The sequence below is a fragment of the Rhinolophus hipposideros genome (assembly GCF_964194185.1).
Source record: "Rhinolophus hipposideros genome assembly, chromosome: X".
Taxonomy (NCBI): domain Eukaryota; kingdom Metazoa; phylum Chordata; class Mammalia; order Chiroptera; family Rhinolophidae; genus Rhinolophus; species Rhinolophus hipposideros.
The window spans coordinates 92160439-92186236 of NC_138046.1; the positions used below are offsets into that span (position 1 = coordinate 92160439).

Below are 25798 nucleotides of genomic sequence, written 5' to 3' on the forward strand. Positions count from 1 at the left end.
AAAATATTATCATACTAGTTCAGACCTACATTCATGATGTGTCTTTCCTCAAGAAACTAGTACCATTTAATTTATAATTTGACTTCTGTTTCCCAAGACTTACTTTGCATTTTAGTATAGTAGAGAGACCATGGACTATTTCCATCTTGTTCATTGTCCACCCCTCCATGTCTAGTATTGATTGAATTAAATTATTAAAGGATAAATCTAAGTTCTTTACAAAGATATTGTGATAATTGTTTGAAATTCATAATCAGAACTGTGCTTTCCAAAAGTTCGTGTAGGGTTTGGCTAGAAGTATCTTGCCGCCTCTGACTGAGGAATATAAACACAAAATATGAAGCGAGATACCTCAGAAAGTAAAATAAAGGTTAAAAAGAGTAATGTGTAATTTCTGCCTATAAGTAAAGACACAAAAAAATGTAACTGTCCTACATTTTCTAAAGCTAAGGGTCAAATGGGCAATAACTCTTGGGGCCACAAGAACAACTTGAGGACTTATAGAGATCTCCTAGTGGTATGGAGCTGGGCAAATGCTAGTTGGCAGCAAAAATTTAGAATCCAAAATGTAAAATTTACTATTGAAATAGTGGTCATAAATTACTATGTGAATTAGAGGAAAGAAGAGTCACTTCCATTCTGTAACAGTTAACATAAAAGAATAACAAACACAGAATGCGACAAAAAATTCTTACGTCTGGAACAGAGGATGACTAAGTACAATAACTTTACAAGTACAGTAGGCACCTCCTTATCTGCGGGGGATATGTTCCAAGATGCCCAGTGGATACCTGAAACTTCAGATAGTACCAACCCTATACAGAGTGTGCCAAAAAACTGTATACACATTTTAAGAAAGGAAAACACTGCATTAAAATTACGCTGATGGTAACTGCTTTGAGTACCTCTTGTAATTGCAGAAGTCAAACATGACTTATATTCATCTTTTGCTATTGGTATATATTGAGTATTACAATTTTAATACAGTTTTTTCCTTTCTTAAAATGTGTATACAGTTTTTTGGTACCCTCTGTATATACTATTTTTTTTCTATACATACACTTTATGGCTTCTCTTTGGCATATCTGAATTGCCAGCATCACTTTAGTGCCATTTGAAGTAAAACAGACTTACTTGAACACAAGCACTGTGATACTGTGACAGTTGATTTGATAACTGATGGCTATTAGTGACTCATGGGCAGGGAGCATCTACAGTGTGGATACACTGGAAAAAAGGACAACTCATGTCCCAAGAAGGACAGAGCGGGAGGGTACAAGATTTCATCTCACTTCTCAGAATGGTACACAATTTAAACTTATAAATTGGTTATTTCTAGAATTTTCCATTTAATATTTTCTGACTATGATTGACCACAGGTAACTGAAACCACTGAAAGAGAAACCGTGGATCAGGGTCGTGGGCAAATGAACTAGGAATTTTTGGAAATGAGTTATTTCAGTAATTTAGCTCCTTCTATATAAATGATTTATTTTACCTACCTCCAAAAGGAAATAACTGAAATTCCAAAATCGAAATAATTCAAAATGAACCATTCTTTAGCTGTGAACTTATTTTCAGGAATGAGAAATTTTGTTTTCAGACGTTTTTTGAGATCATTTCAAGCTGCTAATTATTCATGTTTCAAAATATGGAAGCAATTATTAAGATGCTGATATGGGTGAGGACAAAAGCCACAAATGAAGTTATATTTGAGAGTGGACCTTCCATACCTGGCCCCCGTTGGTAACCGAGAATATCCGAGTGGTGCCACCACACTGCTTCACATACCACAAGAACCACAGGGCAGACACCTCGTGGGGCTCAGAGGTCACATTGATATTCACAAAGAGAGATGCAAACTGCTTAGCAGTGCTGGTCACAGAATAAGAGCAGATGTCAGAGGCAAACACATACATGCTTCACAGGACATCATCTTTTTAAAACACAATTTAGTATGGTTAGAAAACATTTCTATGGCTTTTCAAAGAAACCCATGAGCTAGCTCAATTTCTGAAGGAATGCATATTTTAACTCTTGGGAAAAATAAAGTTTCCTCTTGCTTTTAGAAAATTAAGGGTTAGCTCCAAATATGCTAATCCTGGTACAGTCTAAAGGGTCAATGTGAATCTCAGGGATAATTAAGGATATTTGTTCCCATTAATTTGGATAACTATCCTATATTCTTCACCTCCACTGCCCCACCCTTGTCGAGGTTACCACTGCCCATCACCTGGGTTACAACCATCCTGGCTCCTCATGGTCATCCCTACCTAGTCATCCTATATTTCCTCTTGATGTTTCTATATTACAGCCAATGAAGACATTAAACAGTCCAAAACTCAAAAACAAAACAAAAACCCACTCTGTGTAAAACCCTTCAATGGTCTTAATGGTAAAAGACAAAAGTCATAAATACGGCCAAATTTATCTTGCATCATCTGCATCTCAACCACTTCTCCAAAATCCCATTACATCACTTTGTCATGGCATTTATATGATCCAGGAATACCATCCATACATTGAAAAAAATTTACCAATCTTCTAATGTCAGGTCCTTTATAAGAGCCGTTCCCTATTCTCTCTACCTAGAAAATAACTTCCCCCAAATCATCCACTGTTGATAACTCAGACCATTCACTGTGGTTTATATGGAAGATAACATGTGCACATACCATCCATTGTTCCTGTCTCACCCCATCCACTGCTGCTCATTCCTAGAAGATACTATCCCCCAACACAATCAATCCCTTCTGTCAACCGCCCCCCTCCCCCAATAGTTACTGTGGGGCACTCCTGGGTGATACCATTCCCTCACATAAACTCTCTTTTTGTACCTCCCAAGTACTGTGGCTCATTCCTGGAAGATACCATTCCCTGTACCATCTACCCTTCACCTATCCACATGGACTGTGGTTTATTCCTAAAAATTACCATCACCCACACCATCCAATCTTCCTGTTTCCCTCACCATGCAACAGCTCATTCCTGGAAGATACAATTCTCCCACACCATCCATATTTCTTGTTCCCCCCATCCACTATGCCTCATTCCTAGAAAGTACCATCCCCACACACCACCCATCTTTCCTGTCTCCCCCATTCACAATGGCTCATTCCTGAAAGATAACATCCTCTCACACCATCCACTCTTCTTGTTGGCCCATCAACTGAATCATTCCTGGAAGATATCATTCTCCCACACAACTATTGTTCCTGTCTCCCCCAACCCACTGTGACACTCTTGGAACATACCATCCCCACACACTAGCCATCTCTTAGGCTCCCAATATCCACTGTGGCTGACTCCTGCAAGACACCATCCCTCCACACCATTCATCCTCCAATCTTGTCTCCATATCAACTTGCTCATTTCTAGAAGATACCATTATCCCAACTATCCATTGTTCCTGTTTCCCCTCATCCACTATGCCTCATTCCTGGAAGATACCATCTGCACACACCATCCAACTTTCCTGTTTCCCGCAATACAATGTTGCTCAATCCTAGAAGATATCATCTGCCCTACCCACCATCTATCCTTCTTGTCTCCCCTCCAAAGTCCATGTAGCACATGGCTTGATGATACCATCTCCTCACATAACTTTTTTGTCTCTTCCCATCCACTGTGGCTCATGACTGGAAGATATCATCCACCCATACCATCGAGTCTTCCTCGCTCCCCCCATGCACTAGCTCAATCCTGGAACGTACCATTCCCTCACTCCTGGAAAATACCATCTCCTCACTCCATCCAGTCTTCCTATGTCCTCCATCCCATTCATTAGTACATTCTTCAAAGATACCATCTCCTCACAAAACCTCTTTTCATCCCTCCCATTCACTGTGGTTCATTCCTTGATGATAACATCCCTTCTCTATCTAGCCTTCCTCTCTCCCCATGGACAGTGGCTGATTCCTGGAAAATACCATCTGCACACAACATCTATCTTTTAAGTCTTCCCCCATCCACTATGATTCATTCCTGGAAGATCCCATCCCTTCACACCATCCATTATTCACTCTTCTTGTCTCTGTATCAACTTGCTCATTTCTGGAAAATAGGATTCTCCCACACCATCCATTTTTCCTGTCTCGACCCATCCACTGTGGTTCATTGCTGCAAACATGATCTAAACACATATTCCATTTCTTATGTCTACCCTAACCACTGTGGCTCATTCCTGGAAGATACCATCCCCTCATACCATCAGTCATTTCTGAATGATACAATCCCCTCACATAAATTCTCTTTTGTATGTCCCCATACCCTGTGGCTCATCCCTGGAAGATACCATGCTCCCACAACAACCATCATTCCTATCTCCCCCAACGTGCTGTGACACACTCTTGGAAGATACCATCCCCACACACTAGCCATCTCTTAAGCTCCCTATATCCACTGTGGCTGACTCCTTCAAGACACCATCCCTCCGCACCATTCATCCTCAACTCTTGTCTCCATATCAACTTGCTCATTTCTGGAAGATACCATTATCCCAACTATCCATTGTTCCTGTCTCCCCTCATCCCCTATGCCTCATTCCTGGAAGATACGATCTGAACACACAATCCATCTTTCCTGTTTCCCACAATACAATGTTGCTCAATCCTGGAAGATATCATCTGCCCTACCCATCATCTATCCTTCCTGTTGCCCGCTCTCAAAGTCAATGTAGCACATGGCTGGATAATACCATCCCCTCACATAACCTTTTTGTCTCTCCCAATCCACTGTGGGTCATTACTAGAAGATACCATCTGCACACACCATCCGTCTTTTTTTAATGTATGTATTTATTTATTTATCTATTTATTTATTTATTTTTATTTATTGGGGTGACAATTGTTAGTGAAATTACATAGATTTCAGGTGTACAATTCTGTATTACATCATCTATAAATCCCATTGTGTGTTCACCACCCAGAGTCAGTTCTCCTTCCATCACCATATATTTGATCCCGCTTACCCTCAGCTCCAATCCCCCACCCCCTTTACCCTCTGATAACCACTGAACTATTGTCTGTGTCTATGAGTTTTTGTTTCTCATTTGTTTGTCTTGTTCTTTTGTTGTTTTTGGTTTATATACCACATATCAGTGAAATCATATGGTTCTCTGCTTTTTCTGTCTGACTTATTTTGCTTAGCATTACTCTCTCCTTCAATAGATGAATGGATAAAGAAGTTGTGGTATATATACACAATGGAATACTATTCAGCGATAAGAAAAGATGATATAGGAACATTTGTGACCATCCATCTTTTATGTCTTCCATCAACTATGATTCATTCCTGGAAGTTACCATCTCTCCATAGCATCCACCCTCATCAACTGGCTCATTACTAGAAAATACCATTTTCCTACACCATCTATTGTTCCTGTTTGGACCCACCCACTGTGGCTCATTGCTGAAAATACCATTTAAACACATATTCCATCTCTTATGTTTCCCCCTAACCACTGTGGCTCATTCCTAGAAGATACCATCCCCTACAGCATCTAGCTTTCTTCTCTCCCCATTGACTGTGGTTTATTCCTGGAAAATAGTATTCCCCCACACCATCCATCTTTCCTGTCCTCCCCCATATACTATGCTTCATTCCTGGAAGATACCATCCCCCTCACTCCATCCAGTCTTCCTGTATCCACCATCCCATCCATTAGTACATTCTTCCAAGATACCATCTCCTCACATAACCTCTTTTTGTCCCTCCCTTCTACTGTGGCTCACTCCTGGATGATACCATCCTCCCACACCATCTAGTTTTCTTATTTCCCCACCCCTACCCACTAGCTCATTCCTGGAAGATAGTATCCCTTCATCCTTCTTTTCTTTCTTCCCCCATCCACTGTGGCTCATTCTGGAAGATACCATTCACCATCCGTCTCTCATGCCCCCCCTTCTACTGTGGCTCATTCCTAAAATACACCATCTGCACCCTTCTTGTCTCCCCCCATCCTCTGTCACTCATTTCCAGAACATGCTATTTTCTAAAATCATCCATCTTTCTTGTATTCTTATCCACTATGGAGCATTCCTGGAGTATACCATACCCCCAGACCTTCCACCCTTCTTTGTTTCCTCCCACCCTCTGTGGCTTATTTTTAGTTGATGCTTCAACTTTTTAGTTTCTGCTTAGAGATTCCTTCATTCAAGAGTATCTCTTTTATTCTCTGACATTTCAGGTTCACTGTTACAGTCACTCTCCTAGCATTACATATTTTTTTCTGTAAAGCTAGTCTCCTGCTAGAAGAATAGAAACTCCTTGAGGGTAGGGGACTTGTTTGACAAATTCACCACAATTCCTTAGTGCCTAGTACAATGCCTTCACATAGCAGCCACAAAATAGTGACTGAATGATCTGTAAGTAACTCAGCTAATAACACAGATTCTCTCTGAAAACGTATTATTTATATTTTTTGTTAAAGTAAACTAGTGTCCCTCCAGTCTCATATTTTATATATATTTATAATTACTTTAATATCTCTCCAACCTGCTTCTGTAGCTGAACTCTATATAATCTGAAAACACAGTTACTTGTTTTATTGCAAATCGCAAGACTCTTTCATTAAAAAAGTTCTACTTCATTCACCTACTTTCTCCTTATGTTTTAGATTAATTTTATGTTCAAACCTGGCTGGTCTGAAATCTTTAAAGTGCCCTCAAAGTTGCTACTGACTGAAAGACCGTTAGGTTTCCTCTTAACTTTTTTCCTATAACTTATAAAGAAAAAAATTTTACAGTTCAAGATAGGATAGAAAGGATCAGAAGGGAAGATAAAAAGTAAATTTTAAATAGTCAAGATTACTTTGTCCAGCAGATTTTATCAATGAGATCTTTCATTGTCATCCGGTCCCATTCTTCAGCATGTGGGGCATCCCATGGTGCATCAGCTGGAATCTGCAGAGAAAGAAGGGTCCATATCCAGGTGTGATGGTCACTGCCGACTGCCCTGCCAAGATGCCCTAAGAAGAACCTCTGAAAACGGGTCTTTCTGTCCATGTTGGAATGTGTGACTGGCATACAATTCAATATATAGATAGTGGTGAGGTGGATATGGATAGTTCTTTGGATTCTATGTCTCAATGCTGTTGTAATAATAATACTAATAATAGCAGCAACATATAAATGCATGTATAAATATGTAATATGGAGATCTAAATCAATAATTTTTGATGATGATGAACATTATTATTATCACTGAAAGCAAATACCCATTTTAAGTCATCAATTTGAGTCTGAAAAAGCAATGTTACAGAGCCTGAGACTAAATTAAAAACCTTGGTGGAAACAAATCTTTCTTTCTTTTACTGCTAAAGTGGCATCTCATATGGGTAAGACAACTATAAGTAGGGGACCTGGCAAAAACATGTGACATAAATTCTCAGTGGTATAGATTGGAAAGCACACAGGCATTAGTATCAGACAGATGTGAGTTTGAATCCTGGTTCCCCTGATATGTGGTGTTGGGGAAATTACATAACCTCTTGGCACTCGTTTTCTTCATTTGTAAAGCAGAAATACTACCAATTTGATAGAGTTGTTGGGTGCATTGGAAATGATATGCAGCATTGTCCGGAGCACTGTTCCCTGTACTGTGGAAGGTTAGTAAACAGCTGCTATTGTTATTTCAGAAACAGGTCATGTGCAAGCTGAACACACTTTACCTCCTTTCCCATGTTATCCATTGTCCGCCACAGATTGTTGTAATCCAGATATGCAATGGGGTTCCATACTGGAGGGAAGGCACCTCGAAATGGGTAAGTTCTCCCCTATAACACAGAAATAAAGGATAATGCCTTAAATTAGGACGGCATTCTAAAAAATCCCAAACCAACCAACCTAAGAGCAATTTTCAAAGTAACAGGATCCTTTACGGTGTTAAAAGTATCCCCTTTGATGTAGTAAATGTATTTTACCTATACAGGCCCCAAATTTCCATAAAAATTGGCAAAACTTCCCTGGTATCTGTCACCTGCTTTTAATTTATAGGACATAATAGATTTGAACTTATTCTGCTTATATAGAAAAAATATATAAACATAGCTCATCCTAGTGTCTAATGCTACAATATTCTCAACTCCTGAATTCCTAATTAACCTATTTGAAGGATGTTCCTACTCACATGAGAGCAAGATGATGACTATCTTTGGCCCACATAGAGGACTGGAATAACAAAGCACAATACCTCAGACTGTATTTTAAAGTTCACACAGGCTAAACACAGACTGGCTAGATGACAGACCGTACCCAAAGTCAAGAATCAAAATATTAGAAAAATGGTATAATGAGCATTTTCCATTTTTGGTTGCCCAGCATCCATTCCCCTTTCCTAGTAGTACCTTGGTTTCTTCTTGGGAAACTGCCTCTCCTCCTCTGCAGATAGATGTGTTTTTGCCATCTCTCATTACAGCAGGTAATAGGCTAGATGCTTTGTCTCCCCTCTGGCTCCTGGTGCAGCCAGGCTGTGAGCCTGTGATTTGAGCCTGGCCAATCACACACTCAGAGGACTCAGACCCCGGAATAGGTCACCCAGGGACAGAAGAAAGTTAACTCTTCGTTCTCTTTCCCCATGGCAGCATGCTGAGCAGGTGCTTTTGCTATAAAGATCATGGCTATGGTTCTTGCCTCCAACTTGCCAGAGCTCCCCTGGTCTCTGCCTGTTCTCAAGTGTAGCCCTCCAGCCTCTCATCAATTTTGTGGGCCCTTATATCCTTTCAGTAAATATTCTGTTAGCCTGAGTTGGTTTCTATTGCTTGGTACCAAGACCTCTAACACAGAGAGAGCTGATTATTAGCCACCATTTACTTCATTTCAGTTGTGTAACAGGCGCTGTGCTATGCAAATCCAGGGGTGAGGGGAGAGTGAATCCTAGGAAACGAGATCAGGTCTGGGTAGTTTCTAAGGCCTTATTTCCTAGTTTAATTTTTTTTCTTTAAGAATAAAACATCTTGTAAATCTCCATAAGGTTGCAATACTGTCTACTAATACAATTTTGCATGAGATTCTGGTTTTTTATCAAATAAAAACATATTTGATTTTTGTAGAAAGCCTACTGTGTGCATTGCATGACATTGAGAGCTGTGTTAGATTTTTCAAAATGGCTAAAGCAAAACTCCTGACCATCAAAGCAGGGACACAGGATTTGCATTCATGTGTGCACACTTGCAAGGATGTGCACACACTTGCAAGCATGTGCACACACACACACTCCATCTGAGTACAAATATATGGCAACCATTAAGTGACAAACAAATAATTTTCCCTTCCACAGTAGCAAATTCAAATAACCTTGACAGAATATGTGATCTGATTTCTTACCTGAAAATGCTATGTTATAACACTGTAATACAACTTTTTGAGTCTCCAAATCTTTTAATAATCATCACCACCACCATTGCCACATTACTAATACTTATTAAGATCTTTCTTCATGCCTAGCACTGGCCTAAGCTCTTCATTTGCGTTATCTCATGTAATGCTTACCTCAACCCTGAGAGGCAAGCACTATAAATATCTCCATGAAATATTTGAGGAAACTAAAATCCAGGGATATTAGCTAGAAAATAGTAGAACAGAAGTTGCCTGCTCCTAAAGGCTTTACTCATAAACATTAAGTTTTCTGGCCTCTCATATGGTTGTGATGGAAAGCTGAGATAGGCTTGTTCTAGGGACATCTTAAACTTCCCAACTAAAAGAGAGAGAATTTTGAAATGAGAAACTTATAAAACTTCCACTCACATCTTTTAGTTTTCTAAGGAGTAAAAATGGGACTAAAAAGCACTGGGGTGTAAGGTGACTGCTGAGGAAACAGGGTCAACTTTGGAAAATGTTGAAACATGTTCTGAGAGCAATGGACAGAGACATTTTACCCAGAACACAAAAATATGGTAGCTATGGAAAGGGGAGAGACCAAGGTTAAGTAATAGCTCACAGGCAGCCTTCAGAACAGCTGGTTCTTGTTATAATCCTTCTCTTAATTGAAACTGGGAAAAATCTACATTTTCCCCTGTGTTTATACTCAAGTAATAGTCTCATACAAAACTGATCTTTGCTTTAAAAATATTTAAAAAATTAAATATGCTCATCATCTGGGGGCATTAAGAAAAGTATTATAAATATAATTCAAAGCAACGTGTCTCACATTCCTAATGAAGCTCTTCTCAGGACTATGCCAGCCACAGTATGATTTCACACAAGGTCCTAAAGACCCCATAATCTGAGCTATGATAAACTGAAGTGGCACGAGAAGTGAAAACTTCAGCGAGAGAGAAGAGTCTAGCCTGGTAATCTTTTTAGTCATGCAAGCCATGGAATATTCTAAGAAGATCATAAAGACCCAAAAATTAAAAAAAATATATTAATTTTTATCCTGCTGACAGAGGCACCACGTTAATAAAGGGATTTCATTAATTAGTTTCATTCTTAGCATTTTCCGGCTTCTCTGCACTTATTCCACAGAAAACCTAAATCTGCTAAAGAAATGTGTGTGTGTGTGTGTGTGTGTGTGTGTGTGTGTGTGTGTGTGTGTGTATAAACAGGCAATTACATGTCATCTCTTCCTTTCTCACAAGCCTTTGGAAGGCTTATTCCCTCCATGGGCTGCTTCTAAACTACTTGTAGATAACTCGGGACTACTTTTTGTGTGTGTGAACCCCCAAAGAAGTGCAGTGAGAGGGCCTGGCGATAGATGTCTCTTGGCTGAAAACTGCCTTCTTACCAGACCTCCTCAGTCTCTTAAATGTACTAATCCCATAGTTTCCTCACAAAGGTGTCAGCAGTTTCTCAATCCTAAATCACTTATCAGCAGAAATGCCTTTATGACTTAAAAGAGTGAGGCAGGAACTCTAGGAATACTTCCAAATGGTTACTGCTCTTTAAAAATAAAAGGGAAAAAATCTTGAGTAAAGGTCAAGTTCATTTTGTGCCTATACTCTGAAACCTTCCCACCTTTCCAAAGTAGCCTTTAATCTTAAAGGATAATATCTTTGACACAGCAGAAATTGTTGATGTCAAGTAGAACTCAATGTTCCTGGAACTGTGCCCAAAATACTTAAGTCCCTTTTAGAAACCACATCCTCAATCTACCAATGTTCATAATAATGAGAGACTATTCCAGATGAGGACAGTTTATGGCTCCCACATAATTTTTCATTGTTGGTCATATAAGATAAACCAAGTTTATAGTAAGCAAGTAGTACTTACTGATAGGCATGTTAGAGATTTTCTTCTCTCTGTATTTTTATATTTTAGTTAAACAAAAGGAAGTGAGTGTTATTAAAGAATATAATGGGGCACTGAGGACAGCTGCCAAATATTTTTCTTTAATCATCTCAAAAATAAACAGACATAGGCAGTGTGGAGGTTCCTCAAAAAATTACGAATAGAATTGCCATATGACCTAGCAATCCCTCTCCTGGGTATCTACCAAAAAAATCTGAAAACATTTATACATAAAGACGCGTGTGCTCCAATGTTCATTGCAGCTTTGTTTATGGTGGCCAAGACATGGAAACAACCAAAATGTCCTTCGATAGATGAATGGATAAAGAAGTTGTAGTATATATACACAATGGAATACTATTCAGCGGTAAGAAAAGATGAAATAGGACCATTTGTGACAACATGGATGGATCTTGAGAGTATAATGCTAAGCGAAATAAGTCAGACAGAAAAAGCAGAGAACCATATGATTTCACTGATATGTGGTATATAAACCAAAAACAACAAAAGAACAAGACAAACAAATGAGAAAGAAAAACTCATAGACACAGACAATAGTTTAGTGGTTACCAGAGGGTAAGGGGGTGGCGGGTGGGAGATGAGGGTAAGGGGGATCAAATGTATGGTGATGGAAGGAGAACTGACTCTGGGTGGTGAACACACAATGGGATTTATAGATGATGTAATACAGAATTGTACACCTAAAATCTATGTAATTTTACTAGCAATTGTCACCCCAATAAATTAAAAAAAAGAAATAAAGAAAAGAAATATAAAAAAATAGACATTTTCCGGATTGGTTGAGCAACATGTCTGTCCAACCCATATGAATTCCATGGCACCCCTCTAGTCCCACTGTTTTATGACAAACCTGTAAGAGAAATCTTTTGGTGGTTTCTTTTCCATAGTTCATAATAATGCTTTAAATAAAGAAATCATCTTTAAAAAGACCCATTAAATAGGATAGCAATACTGTGTTGTATTAGTAGTTAAAAAAACAATTTTCTTCCTCTTTCCAAATGCAGGTAGCCAAACTTTCTTCAAACATAAACAGTTCTACTCTACCTAGAGAAAGCTATCATACTCGACATGGAAAAATCTATCCCATTGGAATGTGCTGGTTCTCCCAAGTCTTCCTCTAGTTCCCATTCTTTGCAAGACCCTGTCTTCTCCCACCTACTGACTCTCCCAGGGCCTGATCCCCAGCCTTTTCCTTTTCTCTCTGCCCACCCATTTCTCTGTGGAACTCATCCACCATCTGGGTTTTTTGTTATATCTGCATAGTCTTATGGTTTGCATTTTCATGCTTCTGCTCCCTCTGTGTTTATGAGTACTACCAAACTGTTATCTATAATCTCTCACACAACTTCAAGGGCTGGCAGCATGTTCCTGAGTGTTTGCTCATGACCTGATATTTCATCTTATTCTTAGCCCCCTCTCTCAGGACTTGCACAGCATCAGCTAACATAGTGGGCATTTGAGTTATACAGTCCCATCTTTGTAAAAAGAGAACTATTAAGCTCTGATGTAATTGATGACACATTATCAAGAATGAAAGGTTTCAAATAGTTATGCCATCTTTCCCAAGGGATTCTAGTTATATAGAGAAATCACAAACAAAGCAATTACAATAGAAACAATATGTGTTCTTCTGGAGGCTTCTGGGTAAGTAAAGGTAATTGACAGGGCACCAAAAAATATTTTTCTGTCTCTGGGTGGTGAACACACAATGAGATTTATAGATGATGTAATACAGAATTGTACACCTGAAATCTATTTAACTTTACTAACAATTGTCACCCCAATAAACTTTAATTAAAAAAAATATTTTTCCTCTTTCACATATGCCATTGACTCAGGAGAAATAGGCAATTTAAAAAAAAAAGATGAAAACGTTACACTGTGAGGACAAGTGGCTGTTTTCTTTAACAGCTTTAAGATATTCACATGCTTTATAATCCATCCATTTAAAGTGTAAAAATCAATGGTTTTTGGTATATTCACAGAGTTGTGCAACCATCACTACATTTAATTTTAGAACACTTTTGTCACCCCAAGAAGAAACCTTACTCATTAATAGTCACTCTCCATTCTCCCCTACCCTATTTTGAAGAACCGCCAAACTATTTTTCAAAGCATCTGCACTATTTTCCATTCCCACCAGCAACGTATGAGGGTTCCAATATCTCCACATCCTCACCAACACTTGTTATTGTCTGTTTTTTGTTTGTTTGTTTTTTTATAGCCATCTTGGTGGGTACGAAGTGGTATCTCTTTGTAGTTTTAACTTGCATTTTCCTAATGACTAATGATGGTCAAAGTCAAATCAGGATTGATGAGTGGATGGTCATGTTGCTGAACTCATCCTTGATGCCATGACGTTTTTTTTTTTTTTTTTTTTTTTTGTTTTTTTTTTTAATTAATTTTATTGGGGTGACAATTGTTAGTAAATTTACATAGATTTCAGGTGTACAATTCTGTATTACATCGTCTATAAATCCCATTGTGTGTTCACCACCCAGAGTCAGTTCTCCTTCCATCACCATATATTTGATCCCCTTTACCCTCATCACCCACCCCCCACCCCCTTACCCTCTGGTAACCACTAAATTATTGTCTGTGTCTATGAGTTTTTGTTTCTCATTTGTTTGTCTTGTTCTTTTTGGTTTATATACCACATATCAGTGAAATCATAGGGTTCTCTGCTTTTTCTGTCTGACTTATTTCACTTAGCATTAGCCGCTATGGAAGGCAGTGTGGAGGTTCCTCAAGAAATTACGAATAGAATTACCATATGACCCAGCAATCGCTCTCCTGGGTATCTACCCCAAAAATATAAAACCATTTCTCTACAGAGACACGTGTACTCCAATGTTCATTGCAGCTTTGTTTACGGTGGCCAAGACATGGAAACAACCAAAATGTCCTTCGATAGATGAATGGATAAAGAAGTTGTGGTACATATACACAATGGAATACTATTCGGCGTTAAGGAAAGATGATATAGGAGCATTTGTGACAACATGGATGGATCTCGAGAGAATAATGCCATGACGTTTTTTATGTGGGCAAGTTACAATGGAAACTGAGCAAGTTACAATGGAAAGAGATGGTGTGATGGCTTTGTAATATGTTAACTTGTTCAGGCTGAACTGGATTTTCCAGAACTTTGTTTCCTATATATTTCTGGTTAGGGTAGGTCACAAGAGAGATTCTTATGGGAGATTTAGAGAGCAAAGTTGAAGCAGCATTCATTTTGTAGTTCATACACATTGTTGCTCATCCTCATGGCACAAGATAGTGGCCCATGGCACCCTGCCATTTTCTATACTGCATTAAACTGATTTATGTACATATCCTACTTTCCTGGCTTAGTTGCAACACACCTGAAAACAAGGATTATGCCTCACATAGGTTCTAATCCCCTATATTGCCTTGTTAGTACCAAGGTTCCAAGAAATGTTCATTAAATGAAGAAATAAGAGGAGGGATGGAATTCTTGCTTTTATAGCCCATCTTGTATTACATCTAGCTCTCCCAGGCTCCAGAAAGTGTCCAGTCTTTTTCTATGCAAATGACTCCCTCTTTTCCCAACTCAGACAAGACTTTCTAACGAATGCCAATTTAACACTAACATTAATATCAGTCCCACAAACATACCTTTTCTAAAATAGTCATAATCGATATTATCATCAAATTTACTATAACTCACTATTTGTAAGGTACTGTATGAAAAAGAAATAGATGGAAGACTCAGTCCCTTAGGAAACCTAAAACTCTAAAAACATTTCCCATGTTAGCATTTCTCATTCTGATCTTCATGGATGCTACATGAAAATGGGTTCCATGATCATAAATCTGGGAAATCCTGGCTTATAGTTAAACAGCTTTTTTTTTCTTCTTTACTGCCAGTTGTCATAAGACTCATAATTTACTAATGGACATCTTGGCTCTCAAAGATAGAATATGGAGCACTTCCAAAATTTATCTGATCAACAAACCTTCTCTTTGGCAAAGAACTTTTAGGATTAATGTTGCTTAGAAAATATTGCCTTAGGCATTCTTTCTTTGTATTCTGGCTGACACTGGCAGGGGTCAGAGAGAACATGGGAAAACATGGGCTAGAAAAAGGGAGCTCCGATAACTAGCTTTATTTTCCAAATGCTACAAGTGGAAATATATTCTCACATGTACCTCTCCTGGACAACAGGGTACATCGTCCCACAAGACTGAGTCGAATAGGAAAACAAAATGAAATCACTTGCACATCTAGCTAAAACTGCAAGTACTCTGTGCTGAGTCTCGGGCCTGGGCCTGTACCCCTTGGAACTAGGCAGTACAGAGAGAAATTACATCAGAACAGGTCAAGAGGGTCAAGGGCAAAGCAGAACTTCTTGCCACATAAAGTTATTGACTGAATGCATTTGTCTAGTGTATCCTAGTGACTGGGCAGATGCAGCCAGGCCCCTCTACTGGATGGATTTGCCTCAGTGATGGCTCCTGTAAATATAATGGTGAAAACACGGTGGGAAGAAGGGTGGACTAGGAGCCATCAGATTCTTATCACCACCTTCCCAACATTTGTACATCAGAAAAATATACTTTTTAAAATCTACATATTAGAAAAAGTCAGGACTTCTTTGGTGGGTGCCCAAATAATTATGTAGACTGGCAATGGCACCTATGTCTGTACCCATTGGGTACTTTGGCAAACATACCAAGTGAAATCTCAGCCTGAGGTTCACTGTGTATCATTTGAGCCTGAGAAATTACATGAGAGCTATGGGAACGAACGGAAATGGACTAGCAGTTCAGTAATTGTTGTTTGTTTGAAAAACCTGACATGAGAAAAGTCTTTTAAATGAAAAGGACTCAGTTCCACGGCTTTCAGGATCAAAGTGTTCATTACATTTAACTATAATTAACACTGAAATTTTCTGTGATTCCACCTAGAATTTTCTCCCCCTAGCTGCATTAAGCCCAAACACAAAGCAAAAAAAATAAATAAATAAAATGAAATGCTATGAAAACAGTACTGGACTGCTAAAATACCAGGTATCAACATTATTATCATTATTTGTCTCTTTTCAGTTTCAAGTTTTGTGTTTGCTAAAGTTAGTTGTCAACTAGGTTTTCACATCTATCTATCTGTCTGTGTCTCTCTCTCTTTCACTTCTGTAGGACCCTGAACCAAATACTTGCATTATAACTACTTTCTCCCATCTCTGATGTAAGGATAACTGTCAATTACTAAAACTCTGAGGTCCACTAGGTTTGCAAAAGGTATTTGTTCATGTAGTTCGACACAGAAGTGAAAAGGCTTAGAGTACACACCTGAGACAGAGGGCTATGTAGCAGCATCAGACCTGTTAAGTGGCAAGACGAGGCAACAGCAGAAAAGATTTTCTCACTGGTCAGTGTGCTCATGGGACTGTGGAACTTCCCTTCGTAACAAAGTGCCCAGAATTGACCAGGTATGAGATTTATAGGACATTAGAGGGTTTTTAAGGTTTCAACTGTTAGAAGGCTACTCTACAAAAGTCTGATAATTCAGGACTAATGATTAAGCCTTTGGTTGGGGAAGTGGGTGCATGTTCTGTGGTAGGGAGAGTGGCTCCAGAAGGAGGAAATAGGGAGGAAGTAGAAAGGAAGGAGGAGATTTTAACTTCAAATTGGCAACTACATTGTAACCTGAAAGGTCAAAACCTCCAGGAGTTGGGTTGTCAGGAAGATTAGAGCAATTTGTCTTGATAAACCTGCTTATGAAATGTTTTATTCCATTCACAAGTTTCTTTTTGCGATTAGCCAAAAGGTTGAGGCCCTACTTGAGGAGGTGATTGCAAAGTTCCATAGCCTTAGTGAGAGAAATCCTTTGTGTGTGACCTAAACCCCTTTTTATGCTACCACTGAAGGTCAATCCAAAGCAGAAGGGTGACCATAGACTACTTCTCAATGAATGGTTAGGAAACAATTTCTGTAGTAATTAACTCCCCATTGATAATTAATGGAAGGAAGACAAAAAGAGTTCTGTGGATGGATGATGGTAGCACAACAATGTGAATAAAATTAATGTCACTGAATGTACTCAATGTCACTCAATTATATACCTAAATATGGTTAAGATGGCAAATTTTATATGTGTATTTTACCACAACTTTTTAAAAGAAAAAAATAAATAGAAGGAAAATATCCAATAATTAACCTAACTGCTACATATTGGGTGCCACTTCAACTGAGTAGAAACTTTATTCTCTTAGAAACTAAATCAGAGACTTAGCCCTGAAAGTTTATAGGGAAAAGAAAAGAGCCTTTTGAGAGAAAATGGCTAATGCTGACTTAGCTTTCTAAACAGTACAAGGTTTTAAGAGTAATTTCTGTCATTAAGCTTTCCTGTGACCCACAAGAAGTAGATTAAGTCTTTCTAAAAGAGAGGAGGGAAAAAGAAAGGACATTACTAAAAATTATATTTTACAAGCTACGTCAATATATCTTTATACTGAATACTTGGTAGATCAAAGTAAAAATATGTAAACATTTTGTTTCTCTGCTTTTAAAAATTTACATGTAATTGTAATTTAGAGAAAAAAAGAATAATCCCTCTTGCATTACCTCATTTCTACAATCAAAACAGAATTTCTTATCATAAGCACAGGTCAATTACCACTTGCTTGTCCTTACCTAATTGTATTTTTATCATCTTCTACGCTGATTTGTAGAAATTACTTTAAATCCTCTCTTCTTTCATTTTTAAACCAGGCAGGGTATAATGGCATAAAATAAAATACTGCAATCATACTTTGACTAATAAGTTTACATAAATGACTTATCAGAAAGAACATATAGCCAACAATTCCAAACCATGCCCTAGGCCTTTGGACTTAGTATTTTGACACAATAATAGAATCTATCTGTAGTCTTCAGCCAGTTGAGCCTAACGGGTGCCTCGGGGGTTGCTCAGGTGTCAGACGCTCACTGAAGGCCATAGCGACTACAGATCTACAACTCAAGGTACGAGAAAGAAGCCACTGTGGTGCATGGCATCACATATGGCTCCCAAGCACACACTCCAGGTCCACAGGAGCCCCTGACAAAGTGGCAGTTAACTTGTCACATCTTGGAGCAGTTTATTAGAGGGGTTCATAATTTGACTTTCTGCCCATGGAATAAGGAACAATGTGATGTAGCCCACAGAACCCTGATCTTAAGAGCTAGAAAGCTTCACTTTGGCTCCTAAAGTCTCAGAGGCTCAGTTTTCTCATCTGTAAGATGGGGAAATAATGCTTATTATTTCATAGGATCATTGGGAAGCTCAAATGAGGCAGAACATGTGTAGGCACATTACAAATAGAATGCAATAGAAACGCATGGAGTCAGGTGAAATGAATTTAGGTGACTAACAGAAAGGAGAGAAAGACATGACAAGTAGCATCCCTATAAGGATCTAATACCTTTGGCTTCTAGAGTTTCTTACAGAGAGGGATTAAAAGTAAAACTTTCTTTGAAGACAAAAGAAACAACCTCTGTGAGCTGATATGGAAAGGTGTTAAAAGCAGCTAAAAACAAATATCCTTAATCCAAAAGAAACACACTATTATAAGCAAGGGGTCAAAGATACAGTTATACCTGGCAAACATTAAGACAAACAACCGAAAAAAAACAAACAAAAAAAAACATCCTCTGCTTTCAACATAGCCTGCTGGCTCAACCAAAGTTCACCTCTTAGCAACAACAAAATATTACTTAGTATTCCAGAACACACATAATCTGTAAAGCCTTTGATTTCACTCGTTGGCATAGAAACCTGGGAAGACTAGAACAAATACAAGGAAAAATTGCTTGCTGAGCTGTTACTATCAGGGAAGCCTATGTTGTTTCAAATAAATCTTTATCACACCATTCTCTAAAAACAAATGTGTGGTATATATTTATAGTCTCTAATTTTATTTAGAGAAGATGTGAAAAGCAGGGAGAAAGTGAGAATGCGTGAATATGCCAATTTCTCCTTCAAAGCAGCTCCTGCAAAATGCCTCATTCAGTGTTCTGTCTCCAGATCCTACCTGCATTATTATGATCTGGAGGAACTGATGAAAAGCAAAAAAAAAAAAAAGAAGGAGGAGGAGAAGGAGGAGGAGGAGGAGGAGGAGGAGGAGGAGGAGGAGGAGGAGGAGGAGGAGGAGGAAGAGGAAAAAGAAAAGAATCAAGCATTTCTTCCTTCCTTACCCAACACTTGGCACTGCAAAATTTAACAAAAAGTCTCCAAAACCCACTGAAACCCACTCATAAAACAATCCTAATGATGGTGCATCTTATTTACTAATTCAAGTAATGACTCAATCAATCCAAGAGGCATTCAAGTCCACCTGCTTCCATTACACCACCCAAAGGAAAAGAACCAATTAAGAAGACATTTTAAACATATCTAGCTGGTGCCACTTCAAATTCACCTTTTAGATTAAAGTCATATTATTAATTTATATTAATTTCACAAATCAGAGATAATCTCCCAAATAAAGCTATATCAAATTTGCAACATTCATAAAACCTGTTCACTGTCGAAACCAGTCAAGAACCTATTATGTAAGAATCAGGATCTACTAAACCAGAGTTAGAACAGGGATTCTATTTACAAGATTCATGAAGGACAGACATGTTAGCTAGTATTATTTATTTATTATTATAGTTTACTTGTCTCCTTCCTTTAGATGGCAAGCTCCATATGAGCAGAACGTTTGATCATGGGCCCACTACTGTATTTCCAGCCTAGAACAGTATCTGGTCCAGAGTAGATTGCCCAGTAAGTATTTATTGAATGGATGAATGCATTTAGCATAATGATGTGAACCTTCTATGACTAAAGTACATAGACATAGCCTCTTGCGGAAGGGACAGGGTGGAAAACAACACTAAACATCTGTGCCCAGGGCTCAGCTCAGAGGCTCAGGCTTTGGACTCCACATGGTCATGTCAAAACTTGCACTGTAAACACAAGCTAGCAAAGGTCAAGAATAGTTCTTTGGTGTATACTATGTACACCATCCTAGAGTAGGTTGAAACTGGATGCACTACAGCTTGCTGACAGAAGAAACAACCGAGGCATTCTTTTAAGCTGCATGTTGAGAAAATAGAAGAGCTGAAGCAAGCCGTACCATTAAGAATACTGCTTTGTTAAATTAGACAGTGGCAATCTTCCAGTGATTCAGCCACTTCATTATGGTGTTATTTACTGAAAAGAATGCACTGTATTATACTACAGAAGCCAGGGTTGTCATGAGAGATAATGCAATTTGCATTATTAACCCAATACACTATCATGTTGGGAAAAAGCCAATTTTTTTTTCCCTAGAAGTGGACAGAACAGTAAGAGTTAGATATTGTTAAATAAGTGGACTTGTTTTTGCTATACAGTCTTACCTGGAATATTTAACTGATTGTCTTCCTGCTTTTTTTCTAATCTGACCTGTTCCCTTTAAAGTTTCCTGGTTATCATAAAAACATTCACTGCACTGAGTATTTCTCATTGCAGAAAAGATTTAATTAGAAACACTAGCAGAAATGAGGCACTCATTCAGATAGAATAAACACAAACCAACCTGTTGCGTTTTTTCTTTTCTTTTTTCTTTTTTTACCTTAACATTGGGTTAAAATATGTGTTCTTTGGCAGGTTAAAGTATGTGAAAGGATGGTTTAATGGTATTTATATTCTCCATCTTTTTGTCAGATGAGACTATATCTTAAATGAAAGGAAGAGCATTTAGCATCTTAAATATGTGCTTATTTGTAAGTAAGTACTAAAAGTCAATCTAGAGCTTCAATACTCATTGTCTGACCCTTACGTGACTGTTTTCTAGTTACTACATCAATCACAACAATCAAGACACAATGGCTATATCATATATAGCAGATAGCTACACTGCTCCTCCAGGCTCACAGGCCAAAAGACTGAGCAAAGTGATCCCCAGAATTGCATTCAGCCACATGGTGAAGGACACAATGACTCTGAGCAGAGAGCCCTCAAAGAAAACCAGGACAAGCACAAACAGTAAGGCAGCTTCCTGGAGTTCAAAGACACACCAAAATCCCTGACACAGGAATCTGGCACAGCACAGAAAAGTGGAAAGACCTTGACCTTTCTATCTCTATGGCCCTTACTCTCTTGAGTAGGTTTCTTGGCCTCTGAGCTTCAGTCTGTTTCTGTGAAATGGGGCTACAGTCTCTGCCTTAGGGTCCTTGTGAGGATTAATATAATAGAGGTGAAGACCCTGGGATAGGACCTGGAAGATAACAAGGATTTCAGTAAAGAAGAGCTAGGGTTGTCATTACTACAGGAGTGTTGCTGACCTTGAGGTATCAACCACTATGGCCACAAGTTCAGTGTGCTCTTTGTTGTCCAAAGTGCAGGTTAAGCAGGAGTCTTAGCATCAAGCCTGCCACATGCTGTGTGTTCAATAATTATGACAGAATATAATTACTATTGTGTTGACGTGCATGGCTATGCAATGGCAAAGGTTCAAGGTTAACAATGCCTTATATTCTTGAAAGCCGCCTCAAACTACCGAGTCCAATGCCACGATATGCCTTTTCCAGTTGGTTATGTGACAGTTCAGTCATATTTATATTTTTGGGAAAGAAAAATATGATGGCAGTTGTGTAGCTCTACATTATGGAAAGTTGTTTTACAGAAATAGGGTTATTGGGGATGTGTGGCCCTGACCTTAGAGAGAGGGACTCAGCAGCAGCAACCAAGTGACCCTGGACGCTACTGTTAACATTTCTCTTTCCTTACTTAGGTACTCGATGTAGCATTTCCTTAATTCTTTTCAAATTCATCCTCTACTAATGCTTGCAGCAGGACCTTCTCAAAGTATGGAATAATCACAAGTAGATTTCTGAAAGCAGGGCTTCACATGAAGCCCAGAAAATTCCAGAAGCATCAGAATGACTGAGCTAAAGATACTTAACTCATTAAGGTCCTGTCAGGAAGCCTGGAAAGCATGCCATGATCAGTTAATTTTCAGGCAAAGTCAAAATTCTCAAACAGCATTTTCACATTTTATAGCCCTCCACACTCTCCTCTACCCCCACCTCCATCAAGAACAATGAGGAGTTGAATTATCACAAAAGTTGGTAGTGTGCTGCTTTCAAAATCTCATCTTTGCATCATGTATTATAGAGGGCATAGCTGGGAGACTAGCAGGTACTCAGTTGGAGGACATAGCTACATATTTTCAGGTTTTCCTTTTCAAAATTTACACAAAGGAACATGAAAATAGAAGAAGAGTAAGAAAGTGAAAGATATATGCTCTTTCAATAACTGTATGTATTCATCCTTTGAACTGGGATTCAATGAAATGGATGGTGAAATACTGTACAATGGATGTGTACTCAGCCAAACAAATGTGGGAGGCCCAGCACACTCTTTCTAGACCCTCAGTTTCATTTCTTAGGCCATATATTGGGATCATAAAGAGCATGCAGTTTGGGTAAGCAGATCGTTACTAGTTTTATGACCTCTCCGAACCTCAGTTTTCTTCTCGGTAAAATGGGGATAATCATGCCTGCCTAGCAAGGGGGGATGTAAGGATTTAATGAATTGATGCATAAAAAGCATTTACCGTATTTCCCCGAAAATAAGACCAAGCTGGATAATCAGCTCTAATGCATCTTTTGGAGCAAAAATTAATATAAAACCTGGTCTTATATAAGACCCAGTATTACATTACATTACATTATATATTATAAAGACTCAGTCTTATAGCAAAATAAGACCGGGTCTTATATTAATTTTTGCTCCAAAAGACGCATTAGAGCTGATTGTCCAGCTAGGTCTCATTTTCGGGGAAACACGGTAATTGTTTATTGTGAGGTTCCAGGGAAAATAAAAATCTCTCAGCAACTGAATGTTAGGGAAGAAGAGATTATAAGCATGAGTCTGCTCAGATTCTGTGATAATCACCAGATTCATTTCCTTCCCAGTTGGACTGGAGACTGAATTACATGACTGCTTAATTAGTAGTTGAGTACAAAGGATTTGGTCTCTTTTCCTGTATTAAATTTGCTAATATACATAAAAGCATTCAATATGTTATCTGCTATTATTCTTACCATTGTTATTGCTTACTAGTCCTGATAAACACCATCCTGTGCAGAAAAGATAAAGTGGGGAAGCAAGGTTTTTCCTTCTTCATTGTGGCCTTCTGAAGCCAGCATTCCCAAACACTTTATATGTTTTATACTTTCTTCATTCCTTCGTAGACCTCTGAACTCCATTTTTCTAAAGGCTACTGGTTTGTTTTCTCCCCGTGTGTCACTGCCAAACTCCCCAAGCATCCCAAACTACCTGGTTATCAGTTTCCCAAGATTCCGGATCTCCCCAGTTGGGCATTGGTGTGCATACGTCAAAAGTATTCTATATTCCCAGCTCCAAAAGGCCAGGGAGACACCAGATTCACATGATTGCCTGGGGTGGAGTGTGGGGGGTAGATGTGTCCGCTGAGAAGTGATGCATTTACTGGCATGGGAATTCTAGCATTAGATTGAGTAAATGACCCCTGCCCAAATGATGCTAGTTCCAGGAAGTGGGTTGCCATGTCAGATTGGAAACCTGACTTCTCAAGGCACATTTCCAGACTCCAGCTGCTTCATGTTGGGCTTCAGTAAGAAAGAAAAACACTGGCAACAGCTTCTGTTTCTTGAGTGGATATCAACAGAGTTTAAACATTCTTGTTTCAACAGTAGGAAACTGCACAACCAAGCTAGACTTCCCCAGAGTCAAGGAGAGAGACAGGGAATTATCAAGGTGTGTAAAGAAATGTCAGGTAAGAAGGAGGATGAAAAAAGTGGTCTCAAGCTATTGTGTTCTTGGGGCCTTAGAATTGCCTCATTGGTGCTTCCGGGTCTGCCTGGGGCTGTGTGTGTGTGTGTGTGTGTGTGTGTGTGTGTGTGTGTGTGTGTGTGTGAGAGAGAGAGAGAGAGAAAGAGAGAGAGAGACAGAGACAGAGAGACAGAGACAGACACACACACACACACACACACACACACACACACACACACAGAGGTGCCCACCCCCCAGGGAGGGCAGGGAAGGAAACTGAAAGCCTCCCACTTTTACTCTGGTTGGACTGTGAGTGTGGGGGTAGCTCTCAGGGGCCACAGTGAGTGATGCGGAGGCCAAGCTGAGGCATGACACCTTGCAGTGATTCCAGGAGTCCACAGGGATTTTTTTTAAAGAGAAAGAAAAGAAGCAAAGATGCAGAGTACTACTTTAAAGCCAACTGCCTATTTTTAGGATTGCTTTGAGAAAAAAAAAACACAACTAAAAACAAACCAAATGCTTTCCCAAATACAATACACCCTACATTGGTCTCTTGACTAAAACATCAGGCTTACCTTGACATATTGTACAAGACGCTCGTTTACGTTCACTTTGTAAGTTTCTAAACCCAGCTCCTTAGATAACCTTAAGATTCTGTTCTGGGTTGGTCCCACATAAGCCCCACCAACATCTACGTAATCAACATGTTCATTCTGTAGAAAGAGAAAAAGCGATGAGAAGACTTTAATTAAAACTTGAAAAAAAAAGTTTCTGTCTTATAAAAAACATTTATTTTTTACAACTTAAATGTGCCTTACATCTCTCTGATAAATTGCAACTGAAAATAGCAATCCTTTCTCCTTCACTCCCCAAAACTGGGCACAACCCTGTATGACATTCATGACTAAACCATCCCACTTGTATAGTTATTGGTGAGGCCGATTCAGTGACAACTAAATAAAAAATATAGAGGGTGCCAAGAAAATGTATACACATTTTAAGAAAAGAAAACTGTATTAAAATTGTAATATTCAATATATACCGATAGCAAAAGGTGAATACAAGTCACGTTTGACTCCCGCAATTACAATAGGTGCTCAAAGTGGTTACCATCAGCATCCAGACACTTCTGATTATGGCAAGCTACTGCTTGAGCAACGTTGACCAAAGTGTCCACCTGTGTACATTTTTTTGGTACCCACAGTAAAGAACACTGTGTAGTACATCCTGCTGGTCTAGATCTTTTTCAAAGCATTTAGGTTATTTTCCATGCTTTTCTTTGGGGTTGTTGCTGGAGAAGCCATGCACAGATTTATTAGGCCTCATTCTCTGATTTCCAACAGATGAAATCTTAAATCAGCCCGCTCTTGATGTAATTTTAAAACACATGCAGAGAAGAATGCCTCATAGGAAAACAGTACAAGAAGGTATAAAAAGATTCATATACCTAACAAATTAGTTTATAAATATGCAAACCTTTATAAAACTCAAATTAACTTCCCCCCTCTTAAATGCAGTTCTACATTTTTCCCCAGCATTTTTATTAACACATTCCCAAATGATTTAATCAATAAATTGAATATTGGTGAGTTATAATTCCTCTATGTATTTGTAATAACTTCTTATAGATCTGTTTCTACTTTGTTGTTTATACCAGTTCTCACTCATGTTGCCTCTTCTTGTTTGCCTGATTATTTTTAATTGCATGCCATTCATTGAGTTTGAAAAAATATGGATATAATTTGAATACTAGGAGGATACC

General features: G+C 38.7%; 1 protein-coding gene across 2 annotated transcripts in view; it reads right to left on the bottom strand.

The window, feature by feature from the left end:
* The window catches only part of MAOA (monoamine oxidase A), a 60216-nt gene that overhangs the window by 17260 nt on the left and 17158 nt on the right, over positions 1-25798 (bottom strand). The window contains exons 3-6 of one of the 2 annotated variants that reach the window (XM_081041806.1): positions 24612-24749; positions 7670-7774; positions 6811-6902; positions 1734-1875 (exon numbers count right to left, since the gene is read on the bottom strand). In XM_081041806.1, the coding sequence (XP_080897932.1) occupies positions 1734-1875; positions 6811-6902; positions 7670-7774; positions 24612-24749 (477 nt within the window). Of the gene's footprint in view, positions 1-1733; positions 1876-6810; positions 6903-7669; positions 7775-8344; positions 8449-24611; positions 24750-25798 lie in introns of those variants that run through there. The other variant, XM_081041807.1, reaches the window with a different exon arrangement.